Source organism: Elaeis guineensis, chromosome 13 (assembly GCF_000442705.2).
Source record: "Elaeis guineensis isolate ETL-2024a chromosome 13, EG11, whole genome shotgun sequence".
In the NCBI taxonomy this organism is placed as follows: Eukaryota; Viridiplantae; Streptophyta; class Magnoliopsida; order Arecales; family Arecaceae; genus Elaeis; species Elaeis guineensis.
The window spans coordinates 11,173,752-11,187,464 of NC_026005.2; the positions used below are offsets into that span (position 1 = coordinate 11,173,752).

The 13,713-nt window shown below is 37.5% G+C and overlaps 1 protein-coding gene across 1 annotated transcript; it reads right to left on the reverse strand.

The window, feature by feature from the left end:
• Window positions 1-3,095: 3,095 nt before the first annotated feature.
• Window positions 3,096-11,810, reverse strand: LOC105056623 (uncharacterized). Its single transcript, XM_010938881.4, has 6 exons — window positions 11,388-11,810; window positions 11,200-11,298; window positions 5,958-6,176; window positions 4,478-4,574; window positions 3,527-3,589; window positions 3,096-3,432 (listed from the first exon to the last, which is right to left on the reverse strand). The coding sequence occupies exons 1-6, from the start codon at window positions 11,793-11,795 to the stop codon at window positions 3,239-3,241; spliced, it is 1,080 nt and encodes a 359-aa protein (XP_010937183.1). The 5' UTR covers window positions 11,796-11,810; the 3' UTR covers window positions 3,096-3,238.
• Between the last annotated feature and the right edge of the window lie 1,903 nt (window positions 11,811-13,713).

Below are 13,713 nucleotides of genomic sequence, written 5' to 3' on the forward strand. Positions count from 1 at the left end.
ACCAAATAAACCCTAAGGCTTCCTTTGACTTAATCTTCTTTTACTTTTTATCTTATATTTTATTTTTCTTTTTTTTGATCTTTTTTTCCTCTAATCTAGCAGAGAGGTTAAACTACAGGAGACTAAAATGGAAATAAGAAGGTATTTTCCTTTTATCTCCATCTCCCACTTCCCTTCAACTTGCTGCTTGTTACCTCAAAAACCCACAAGAAACAATTAATCATAGTAGTTTATGAATTATGGTATAAAAAATCTGACAAACATCAAACTGCTGTTACTTATACATATATTTTTTTCCCTACCAATCTCATCCAAAAACTCCAATCTGCATTCAAATTATCCTATTTATTTTTAAATTATTCGTAGTCGTATTGATTTCTAATCTTTTCATAAAATTTTTTAATTATATTGGCCCCATCCTAGCTTATTAAAATGTGTTTCTGGATAATTATCAGCTTCACCTTCACTAATACACATATCGATGAACTCCATCAATCTGTCATTCTAAACTACAGTCTTCTTTTTCTTGTCATCTTGGGTTGATGGACTAGCAAGAAAATTTTGATACTTTTTAGAGATTTCTTTTTTATAGATGCAACAATAAAAGCATAAAATTAATATTTTATTAATTATTAATCATGATTTCAACTTTAATCACAAGACACTTGTAAATTGTACATAACTATATCCAATTCACATACACATGCACATATAATATACACATATCCATTTCTTCTATATAAACAAAATTACTTATGCATTCATATATATATATATATATATATATATATATATATATATATATATATATATATATATATATAACTTGCATACACATATTTATACAATATATACAAATATAATTTACATACATATCCATTTCTTCCATATAAACAAAATAAAATAATATTTTCTAAATATATAAATTATTTACATCATAACTATGAATCGATTCAATGCTTTTGGGCATATTAAGTATGATTGCATAAAATGCTCATTTGGATGATCTCCTGCTCCTCAATAGGGTTGGATTGGATTAGGTTGAGAGGAATTAATCCGATCGAATCCAAGCAAATTATAGAAAATCTAACTCGCTATTGACTGTTTATTATATATAAATCATTTGAAATCGAAATTAATGGTTTGTAACAGATTTAGATGGGTTGTATCGATTTGAACTTCAATATTGATTTATTATTGATTTTAAACATCACAAACTAATATACCATTTAATTCATATAGAAACTAGAATACAATAATTACTTAATATCCATAAGTCAGTACATAACATGTCATAAATATCAATTTTTAATTCTTCAAATAGTTTAAGTATTGAAAATACTATATTGATCGGTTGGATTCGGTCTCATACGAATTAAAAATATAGAAATCGAATCGATCATAATTAATTAATTTTTTTATGAATCATAATTCAATTCAAATTTTTTAATCAATCAAAATTGATGTTTATCAGATCCGGTTAACTGGATCTCTTCGTATTTCAATTATTTGTGCAGTCTTACTCTTCAACTCGTAGTGCAGCCATGGCTACAACCAAACTTCCACAAAACTAATGTTTCGCTTATTTATTTTAATCATGCTTCTCCTCCGACATAATGGATCTGTGACATCATAGTCATCATTATTAAAATAAGATAGCAGTACTATGGCCCGACACTGGTGGTAGATAATCTGTGCCGCATGTTGAGTCATAATTAAAGGCGAAAAGAGACCTAAGTAGAAAAATCGAAAATCCGGAGTGAGGCCCTATATATATATATATATATATATATATATATATATAACATGATTTTTTTTTATTGATATGACATGATGCACATAGAGAGAAAGAAAGCTTTCGCTACGATAATGCCTCGTGTATATAAACTGATGTCACTACAGAACATGTTCTTGAAGCCAGACTACGGTGGCCGAAGAGATGAACCTCATGAACCCAGCTAGTGTCTCCACATTCGACCACTTCTTTCTTCTCATCCCGAACACCCAGAGGGAGGGGAATTGAGGGGGATGATGAGAGATAGAGAGACGAAGAGACAGAGGGTCATATTATCTCCAAGGAGCCATTACTCCCCATTGATTAAATGACGCTGGGGGTGGAGGAGGACGAGGAAAGAGAGGGAAACAGATGGGGAGAGGGGTGATGTTAGAGGGAGCAGGGATAGTACGGTTTTAGGATGGCACAGTGGAGGCGGCAGAGAGGAGGCCCCAAGCCACAAAGGCAACAATATCACTTGCAACGGTGCTCTGGAATGGAACATAAAAGTAAGAATGAAGCCAAAAAATCACAAAAACATATCAAGAATCTTAAATAACTGGAGAGAAATAATAAACAATACTTTAATTGCATGAGAAGGGAAAGAGCCAAAGCCAATTGGGATGTCTTTTGTGTAGAAACAATACCTTGATCGGTGAGAAGTAGAGTCGAGACTGATGTGGGGTTCTTTTTGTGCGTTAGGATTCTTGAAAGCACTCTCCACCCGTTTGCCCGATTGTTGTTTTCATGCATTATATTTTAAAGTGACACAATTATAATTATATGATTTTATCATGAATGCTTTGATTAGAAAATAAAATTTTATAAAATTAAAACAGCTTCTCTTAAACTAAAAAGTATGTCGGAACAGAAACTTTAAATTTTTTTCAAGTAAATATTTTCAGCATTTTGACAAAAATCAAAGTAATCTCCACATTATTTTTACCAAACACCAGTAGAATTATCCAAACAAAATACTTTTTGGCTTCCCAAAAACTTAGCCATCATAGCCTTAAGTCATCTGGGTGAATACTCAGCTCACATGGCTCGAATCACCATTTTTCATTTAAAATAGAGTTGTTTATTGAATCAAGCCTAGTATGGTGATCACATCTCTCTGCTCAGCAACAAGAAGAGATTCCTTATTCAATTACTGGATGATGCATGCAAAACTCTAAACCAGTTGGTGAATGTGCCCATGCGCACATGCCCAAAAAGGCACTAATAGTTTGATCCCTTGTCACCTAGTACATTATCTTCACACAAACACACACACACACACAAAAGAAAAAAAAAAAAGAAAAAAGGTGCAGGTAGACGATTCTTCTACTACAAGAAGTGGGTCAACTTTGCACCAGAAAAGAACGGGTCATTTAAGAGGCATTGTCATATCCTCTTCAATAGGAAGAGAAGAATAATAATACATTACAAGCGACCAGAAAGAGAGCAATAACGATGTAGATGTTATTTACGAGCTATTCCATATACATGGGGACCTAAAAAAGCGGCAGATGACAGGAATGCAGTGTTAAGGTCCACACTAGAGAATCCAGTTTCTGAAATTAGCCTCCCTGTTTCTCTAGTCAGGTGACACCCATCTGAAACGAACTGCTGGAGTGGATCAAGAATGCTCTGCACGCATCGGATAAGAGAGCCATCTGCAAGAGAAACTCCATTAACAAGAACAATACACAAAACTGTAAGATCTTAGTTGACCTGCTCATAAGTTCGGTAAGAAGTTCGGAAAAATACCACGAGCAGCAACATGCTCGATGAATAAGTAAAGACCGCCTGGTTTCAACACCCTTCTAATCTCTGCATGCGTTTGTGATAATCAGTATCTATAGCACTAAATGCTAAAGAACTAGAAGTTTAACATTTGAAAGCAACACGACACCCTTTGATTATTAGATAGAAGCATTAGTCCATTTGGCTGCACAGAGTTACCAAATATGTATCTCTCTTCTAGAATGAACATGCCAGCATTTGAATTTGGTATCAAGACAAGCTAGAATTGGAAAATACATGTTAGTTCAAATTAAGCACCAAAAATAACAATGTTACTTTGGCCGAGTGGCCACAGCATGGGATTTTTCTTTCTTTTTTTTTTTTTTTTTTACTCACAATAAATTAAGCACCAAATTAACAAAACTGAGATGCAAAGTTATATGCTTAAGTTAATATACATACCAGATTGGAATGTTAATGCATAAACATTATTATAAATATAATCATTTACTCTCATTGTAATAGAAGCTAGACATTGTCAGCAAATATTATGATTTGCAAACTAAAATTTCCAAGGCAGGTTGTATCAAGGAATTTACTAGTAGTAGTGCAAGCTACAAAAATGCTAGTATTATATAGCTTGTGCGTTTAGCTTCATATATGGTGTAAATAGGCAAAAGAAATTCAAAGCCATCTGAGTAATTATACTATATAATGAATATTTATAGAATCATGCAGACATATTTAGAGAGATAATTTCAGAAGTTTACTCCCTGGGTAACTACCAATTAAGATACACATGGTTCATTATTGATGCCTTTTCAAACATAATTGGTGGTGTAAATTTCATCCTTGGGATAAGAAAGGTCCTAGACAAAGAAAATCATTACACATTTTATGATGCAAAATCAGAGGTGCACGATAAAAGAGCTGTTAAACATGGACCTTACAAAGGAACAAGGAATTTTTGAATACCTCTAAGTGCCATGTCAACGTCCTTGACAGAACACAAAACCAAAGTACCAATCACTGTATCCATGGTCTCGTCTCTTACAGGTAAAGCTTCCCCAACCTACATGGAAGTATGGACTTGAATGCCCAAAGCAACCAGCTTTTGCAAATAAAAAGAAATGCAATGTTTTACCCAAAAAAAAAAAAAGAGAGAGACATGCAATGCATTAGAGTTGGATTGACCATAAACATTTCTAAGAAAACAACATGGAAGTCTACTAAAACATTGAGAAGCTATAAATGCTAAACTTTTAGCACAGAAACCAACTTCATCAAGGGGGTACAAGTAATTAAAATAAATGTTAGTCAATGGTTGCTTTTCTTCCTTTTGAAATTAAATTCTCATGCAACATTTTTAGATAAGCTTTAGCTTTAAAGATCCATAAAAAAAGCCAAGACTAACTTATTCAATCTACATCATGATTAAACATGTTATCATACATATCTTTGGCAATATAAACCATCAATAAACACCAATTATCCTAGATAGCATGTGCGTAAGCTTTTTACTTGCAGGTAGCCAGCAATTTTAATACTTTTTGCAAGTCAACATATAAGATTTTCAGAATAATTGACCGTTTTATGATAGATTGCCCAATATACTCCAGATACTTTAAAGTAAATGATAGCCCGTATCCAGTTCTAGTTTCTACTGAAAAGAAATCACAATTATTATGTTAAATTTCCACCTTTCATGGGAAAAACATGCACATACTAACAAGCAGGAGCTCTTCATGCATATATTCTTCTGTCAATCCTTAGCCCTAAAAAATTGTTATAATTAAAAATTCTATTGGTTAAAAAAAGGAATTTGCAGAAGAAAGTACAGAACAAAAAATTTCCTTTGCCATGCACAGTTTAAGTAACCTATCTCTGAATATCATATGCTACAAAATATTCATGTGAATAAATGAAAACCTCAAGGCAACAAATCTCCTTCTATTACTTCACAAGCCTCAGGCACCCAGCTACTTTTAGGCCAATCCACGATTGTACGAGTGTCCTAAAACTGACAATAAATCAATTCTCTCAATATCTTCAAATGCAATTTTCTGTATGATCTAATTCATATAATATATTCCAGATTACATGTATTTCAATCTAATTTGCAAGAGATATAAAATTACAGGCAATATCACAACAGATCATTCTCAGCCATAAGCACCTAAGAAGTGCAAGAAGAATATCTTGAACATGTGTGGGGACTACGCAATATAAAAGAAATATTAGAGATATAACCAATAAAATGACCACTTTAATGGCATAATATACAAACTCGGGCAACATGGAAGAGAATGGGAAATGATAACAACTCTTGAATAGAAAATGTAAGGAATTAGGCTAGCTCAGCTGGATTGTATGGGATTCAAGCCATTAATGTGATCCTAAAATCAGGGATATAAATAATGAAGTTGAAAAAGTTATTGGACAGGAAACATCATACCCCTCGCATAAAACTAAAATTTGTTAATGGCAGCCCAGCTGCTACAGCTGCCGCCTGAGCATATTTCTCCATCTTTTTATTAGGGTCCACTCCTATGACATTAATATCTGTTGCACTTGCATAGTATTTGAAATTAGGACCAGTACCAACGCCAAGCTCCAGTATTTTCTTACTCTTTCCTGTCAATTGAGAAAAGATTTTTGCTTTGTAGGCTGCAACCTTCACCAAAATGAAAGATGAAACAAATAAGAATTATGAATAAAAATCAACAATATGAGTCATCTCCCTATATGTTATATAGGAAAGGTTAGAAGCACAGTCTTGTATGAGTCAGTATGATGGGGAATAATGAAAGATAGGAACATAACTGTTGCAAATATGCTCATTTTATGTTGTACAACTAGAAAAGAAGTGCTGGAAATGAGTAAATTAGAGGACTAAAAGTGCTGCATTTACACCCACAAAAGATGAATTGAGGGGGGATAAACCAGGACAGTTTGTTTGTGTGGAACTGGAATCAAATGATGTTGAGATGGTGCCCAATTGATAAAAAGGGTTTGGATTAATAAAATGATTGTCAAAAAGGCAAGGAAAGCATTGGAAAACCTAAAAGTAATTGCACAAAATGATGTTAAGAGAAGTATGTGTCAAGAAAAGATGACTGACATATTATACAGGAGGATCCATGAAGCTAAACCAAATCGGTCGGATCAAGAAGACTGACTATGGTCATAGTACCAATTGTTAAATGTATGCCCTAGAAGTCAATATGACAGATACATTGTAATAATTCTAAGATATATATTTGTACTTAAACTATTGATTCATTAATAAAATAGACTTTCTCTATCCATTTTTGCCTAATGTGTCCAAGAATAGTCCTACAAATTAATAATTTAAAGATACATATTCTCAAAAATTGAGACTTAGAGACATATGATTAATTCATAAAATGCTCCCGATCGATGGATCATCATGAAGATGGTGACTGATCCAGTTAAATTGGCACACGGATCGCTTTATTCGAGATAGACAAGTCTCTAGTCAATAGTGTAGAGATACTGAGCGGGAGTGCCGGTAGTTGTTAGAGAATATTGATACTGAGTGTGACCAAACGAGAGATCACATGAATGTCTACTCACTCGTCAGTGATCTTTTCGATGCTGTAGTGGTGTGAGTAGTTCTTTGACCTGCAATACCTCGACTGCTCACAATGGAATTGTTGTAGTTTGACTGCACATAAACATGGTCTCCTAGCCATTTGAATTCTTGTAGTGTATATTGGCTACAGTAGATTCAATGTAGTAGTAAGGTGCATACCTAGATGGGATCTATCGATATTAGTAAATAAGGAGTAGTCCTATGAGGTTTGAGAGGCTGAGTACTAAAATCTGTAGCCACAACAAGGTGATTGATGGAAAGGAGTTTCCGTCAATATCATGATTTGGATTCGAGCTAATCGAATCTTTCATATGACGGATGTTGGGGTTTGACAAGTTTTCATAATCTTCATCATGTCAGGATTCACGATAGAGGAACTGAATCACATGATAACTATATCTAAGGATTCTAATCATTCTATACTGCTAGACATTACTAATGGACTGTGAGAGCTCTCTAAGATCATTTTGGATCGATGATTCTTGATGGATGAGAGTTGAAATATTCTAAACCATTGAAAGATATTTCGATGATACTATGATGGAGATCATGGTATGTCTCACTATCAGACAGAACAAAACCTATAGGATCATACACAAAAGGGACTTGATCAGATCAAATGATTGGATCATATTCAAATTATCAGTATGATTGATGATTTAGATCAATTTATAAAAGTTACAAATATAGGATCAGCTAACAGTTAGCAAGGAGGACCTAATTGCAATTATTGCAATCCAATTTGATGAGATCAAGTTGGAATCAAATCCTAAATAATTAAATCAAATTTGATTTATTTGGGTTTGACTTAATTGAGTCTAATTAGATATCTGAATTTCAGATTTGAGTCCTAATTGGATTAGGACTGAGTATGAAATGAATCAGGCTCGAATCGAATTTAAATTGAACCCAAATTAAGCTTAATGGAATAAGGATGCAAGAGTCTCAGATTTACTGGGACTCTTTCTCTCCTACATTAGAAAGGAGGGGCACGCATTCCCGTTTGGCATACGCAAAAAGGGAGAGAGGACGCCAACCACTTCCCTTGGCTTCTCTCTCTCTCCTTACCACATGGGATTGGATTAGTTCAATTTGAATTTGAACTTCTTATTTGATAAGAATTTAAATTGGTTGAACTCTATCTAATCCCCTTGGCCACCATCTACAAAAAGGGTAGGGTTTTTGGGCGTGGAGATAAACACATCATGAATCAAGTCATAGAATTCATCTGTGTCACTCCTCTTCTTCCATCGTCCACATGCCCAAACCTCTCCTTCTGGTCGGCCACATAGAGAGAGAGATCAGAAAAAAGAGAGAAAAAGGAAGGAGGAGTTCTCCTATTGTCTCTCTACATTCCTCCAGTGCTGCGTGACGGCAGTCCACGCGTAGTTCCTCGGATCCTCTTCTACGATGGTCGAAGAAGGAGATCAGATCCAAACCAGCGAAGTGAAGATCTGAAAGAGAGCTAGCACCTCGATGGTCTCCAGCACTTCCGATTTACTTTAGCCCCGTGTGGATATCCGTAGAGACCGAATGCGTGTGCGACTTTCAATAGAACCTACAAACATTCTCTGATCCAGATCTAAAAAAGGATTATGTGATTTATGTAGGTGATTTGATCACCAGTTAAATTTTATTTTTGATTTTTGAAATCAGATGTGTGCTTCTCATGTTATTTTCATCATATGAACTAAATCTGTAGGTATAAGATTAGATCTATGCATGCGTAGATTAAAAATAGTTTTAATCTATCTTCTATTGCATGTTTCAAAATTATTTTAAAAATTATGCATGCATGACACCTAATGAAACCCAACATCAATATGCAAGACAAGTATAGAACAAAATACTTAAGGTAGGTAAAAGACAATGATGCCATAGTTGAGCTTCATTTATGATGCAAATACACAACTCAGAAGGGTCTGCTAAAGTTTTAGACAATATATACTTCTAGTTGTATATATATTACGTTCAATGCATGCTCACTTATATCATTTATTATCTCATAGTTGTGAAAATTTGTGTTACAACCTATTGTATGTGTTTACTGGCTAACCCAAACCATACTGATTTACCGCATTATAATGTGTGCTAACAAGCACATTCCCCTTCTCGGCCAAGTTGAAGCCTTTTCATGTTTCCTTGCAATGTATGAGATGTCATATGACAATTGTAACTGGATATCCAAAACACCCATTTAAATTTGACAAAAACTGTTTGACTTGCATTCTCCTAGACACATCAAAATAAAAAGTGATGGTTATATGCCTAAAACTTGATTAAAAGTCCTGCGATAGCTATGAGCATGAATATTGTTTAGCTTGCTAAAGTTGGGGGGTGTTTGGTTGAAGAAATAAAGATATGGAATGGGAATGGGAATGAATGACTCCGATTCTACTTGTTTGGTTGGGGGGAGTCCCACTCCGATTCCCATTCCAGAGAGGAATGGAAATGGCCCAATTCTCCTGTAACTGAATCAAGATCATCCCGATGGGAGTCAAAGTTTCATTCCGATGGAATGAGATAAAAAATTTTTTAAAAAAAACACCCATCGGCGGGGCGGGGAGCTGGTGTTTGCAGGTGGGCGGAGGAGCACGGAGGTGCGGTGGGGGCGAGTGGGGGTTTGGTGGTGCAAAGAAACCATGGGCCGCAAGGGGGAGCCGCGAGCCGTGGTGGGGCCGGGTGGGTGGAGGAGGGCGCGGTGGTGCGAAGAAACCACTAGCCTCAGGGGGCGGGTGAGGGTGTGGAGGAGCTTTGCGATCGGTGCGAGGAGCAATCGATGGTGGTGTTGGGGATCTCCGAGCTTTTGAATTTGAAGATTGCAGGAGTCGAGGAGAACGAGTCGGTCCACACCGACGATCGGAGTCGATCAGATTACCCCGATTTTCAGGTTGGAGAGGACCAGGGTGCCATTAAAGGAGAAGGAGGTGGACCCGATCCAGAGTGTTGGGCGAGCCTGGTTGGCGCGCCAAATGGGCAAGGAGGAGGGGAGGTGGAGGACCACGAGCGCAAGCTGGGTGGAGTTGAAGCGGAGGAAGCCCAGGGAGAAAACGCCGTTCAGGTCGATGAGGAGAGGTTGGAACTCGGAATAGGATGGGTCGTGAGTGGCCGAGAAGCCTCTCTCGATCTGTTTGGCTGGCAAAGACGTCGCGTTTCCAACTTAAGCTGATCTTGCAGTGATGGAGCCGTGGATGGCGGGTGGCCGGGGGTGGGACGAGGCAGCGGAGTCGGGGATGACGGGTCGCCGAGGTTGGGGGACGCATGCAGCGGAGGAGCCCATGTGGCGTCAGGAGTGGGGTGGGGTGGGCGCGGATAAGGCACAGGCAGAAGGAGCTCCATACCTTCTTCTATTTTTCTTTTTTTCTTTTTTTTCTATTTTTTCTTTTCATTTTTTTATTTTTCATAAAATTATTTATATTTTATATTTTATTTTATAAAATATTTCATCTCTTATTTAATTTTTTTTTATTTTATATAAAAATCTATTTTGATTTATATTTTCAAAATAAAGATTCATTCCGATTCTTATATTTAGATGAATCAAACAACGACAATTGGAATCATCCATTCCGATTTCGATTCCGATTCCGATCACGAACTAAACGCTTTGGAGAATTTGGCTATTCCGATTCCGATTCCAAGCCATTCCAATTTTCATTCTCATTCTAATTTTGGTTACGAACCAAATGCCCCCTTGAAGTAACATGGCAAACCTAATCCAGCACAAATATGTAGAAACTGCCTAGTTCAGTTGAGGTTGGGCACGCAATCCTCCAATGTGATCATGTTTTCATAAAATATTATTACATTGGAAGAAGGAAACCCAATCATTTTCCGAGGATTTGCATGTTAAGTAAAGTAGAAAACCATTTATTGACTTCTACCCAACCATCTTTTTTTCAGATTTTTTTATCAAAAATAATCTTTTCAGACTTAATACCATCGCCAAGTGCTCTTTTATTCCACTTAAAGGATAGATTTTTAAAGGTTAAGTATTTTAACATCAAAGTTTCTATTTTTAAAAGGATTAATCTTCAAATAGCTGTCATATATTCGACAAAGAAGGCACTCTACTACTGACCTCAGCTTCGTAGGGCATGATCATGCCCTGCTCCAGAACCTTCGCGTAGAGCTCCTCGTACCAATCCGGCCTCGAAGGATGGAATCTCTCCACCATATCCTAGCAACAACAAGTACATGCAAATTTACAGTGAACTTCGCACCAAATCGAACAATTCCACCCATGCTCGTAAGATCGCGAGTTCTTGCCTCCGGGTCGGGAGGGCCATCACCCAACGCCTGAGGGGGAGGAACTCGGAACAACGCCACCGCCGCGGTTCCCCCCAAGAGGCCCAGCCGCCGTCCGCAGGTGCAGCACTGGAGAGCGCGGGATAAGCGCAGGTCCGAGACCAAGCCCACCGGTTCCGGCGACGCCTTTCCGGTGGGCGATGACCGGGCTAGGGTTAGGGTTAGAGTACGGGCTTTCGACGGAGGCAGAGAGGAGGTCCTCGGGAGCGGCAAGAGGGGGGAAGCGGTGGAGGAGAGAACGGAGACGGAGGAGTACATGGTCCCGCGCTGCCGCCTGCCGCCTGCCGGATCTGGCGAGGAATTCTGTGGATTGATCGATCCGGGCCGTCCCTTATATGGGGCCCTGAAGGAGGGGACGAGGGTGGTCATTGCGTCATTTATGTGGCATTTACGACACAGGTTCGTGACAGATGCGTGAACACCCGTTTACGTTGGAGAGGCAAATCCTGCTTTGTCTAAAAAAATCCAATGTAAGATATTTGTACTAAATTTGAGTTAAGATATTTTAAGGGAAAAAAAAAAATTTCTCATGAGAATTATTTGATCGAAAAAGAGTTATTATGATCGAATCAGAGTTGATCAAAATAAAATCATTATAGCTGAATTTGAGTTATCGTGACTAAAATAATATCTTGATGACTGACTGATCATTTTTTTATCATGACCGATCGATCATCTGCATGACCGACCGATCATCTTTATGGCATAATCGACTGATCATCTTCATGGCATAGCCAACTGACCATCTTCATGGCCGACTAACGATCTTCGTGACCAAACCAGCATTATAACGGCCGACTGGCAAATATATAATCACGATACTACAATCGTGGATAATAACTATATGCCACGATCGTTAATCGGCATAAATTACCCACTAACTTCATAATTATGACCTGATAATCAAGATAACTATCCCTTAGTGCCATAAAAATGAAACCACTTGCTCGACGGTTACACCCGAGTCACCTATAAAGAGGAGGTAAGAGAACAGGCAAGCGGTAAGACACTTCTGGGCTGATATTTTATCAATTTTGATATTCTACTTCCTATTCGATCACTCCCCTTGATTTAAGTATCGGAGGATCTTTGTCGAACACAACTCCAGTCAGTGTGGACTTATTTTACAGATGCTCTTCTCCGACAACAGATATAACAGAAGATTGGTCGCAACAGATTGACGCACCAGGAAGGAAGGCAAAGATCGAGTTATCATGGCAAAAACGAGAGCCTATAATGTTTCCACCGGCTTTATCCGACAATCTTCCTATCGAAAAGATCCCCTACTTCCATCAGTAGAGCCCAGTTCTTCGGGTCTAGTCATCATTGTGGATGCTTAACAATTTGCTGCCTTCGTCTAGTAAATAAAGATGATGATAGAGGGTAGTTCACAGCCTCTAGCAACAATCAAGAGAGCTCTCACCAGCGTCGATTGTTCCCTCAAATCGACATCGCCAACCAGTGACTGTCCTGGCTCGACACAGCTAACAATCGATGATGGCACAATCTTGACAGCAATCTCATCGATGGGATGGACCACATCACTCTCAACGCGCTGATTGCTGTCTATTCCCCCTCCCCCCACAAAGCCGATAAAGGGAAACGATGATGTTCATTTCCTCCATCCATCGAAAGTTCTACTCTTGGGTGCTCTTTCGGAGAAGATTCTCGACGCATGGACAACTATGAGCGAAAGTCCTAGAAAGCAACTAAGTGACGAGTCTTCGGGAGGCAGACGATTTGAAAAGCTTTTCCAAATGATGAATCGATTATGATCAATGATTTTGAAAGCTTCTCCAAATGATGAATCGATCGTAATCAATGATTAGAAAAGTTTCTCTAAATGACGAATTGATCGTGATTGACGATATGAAAAGCTCCCTCCAAATGATGAATTGATCCTAATCAATGATTCGGAAAGTTCCTCCAAATAGTGACTATGCTCCTCTACAATGGAACGACTTACAATCATGTTCCGAATCAATGCAACAATCTACAACAATATTCCTCTATGATAAAATGATTGCTCTTTAGACATGGAATGCCAACAATCTACGACTGTATCTTCAGTAAAGTTATCCTTACGACATAATATATTCGAACGATATGTTCGATTTTTAATATACTTTCAATTGAAATATGATACAATAAGCTCCGATTTAAGATGATTCAGTGACAAAATATGAGTTCTAGCTCCAAGATGATTCGATAATAAATACAAGCTCCGGCTCAAGTCTCGAAAGGCCAAAGTAGAAAAATATCGATCTCCGGATCGAAATGAGTCCTA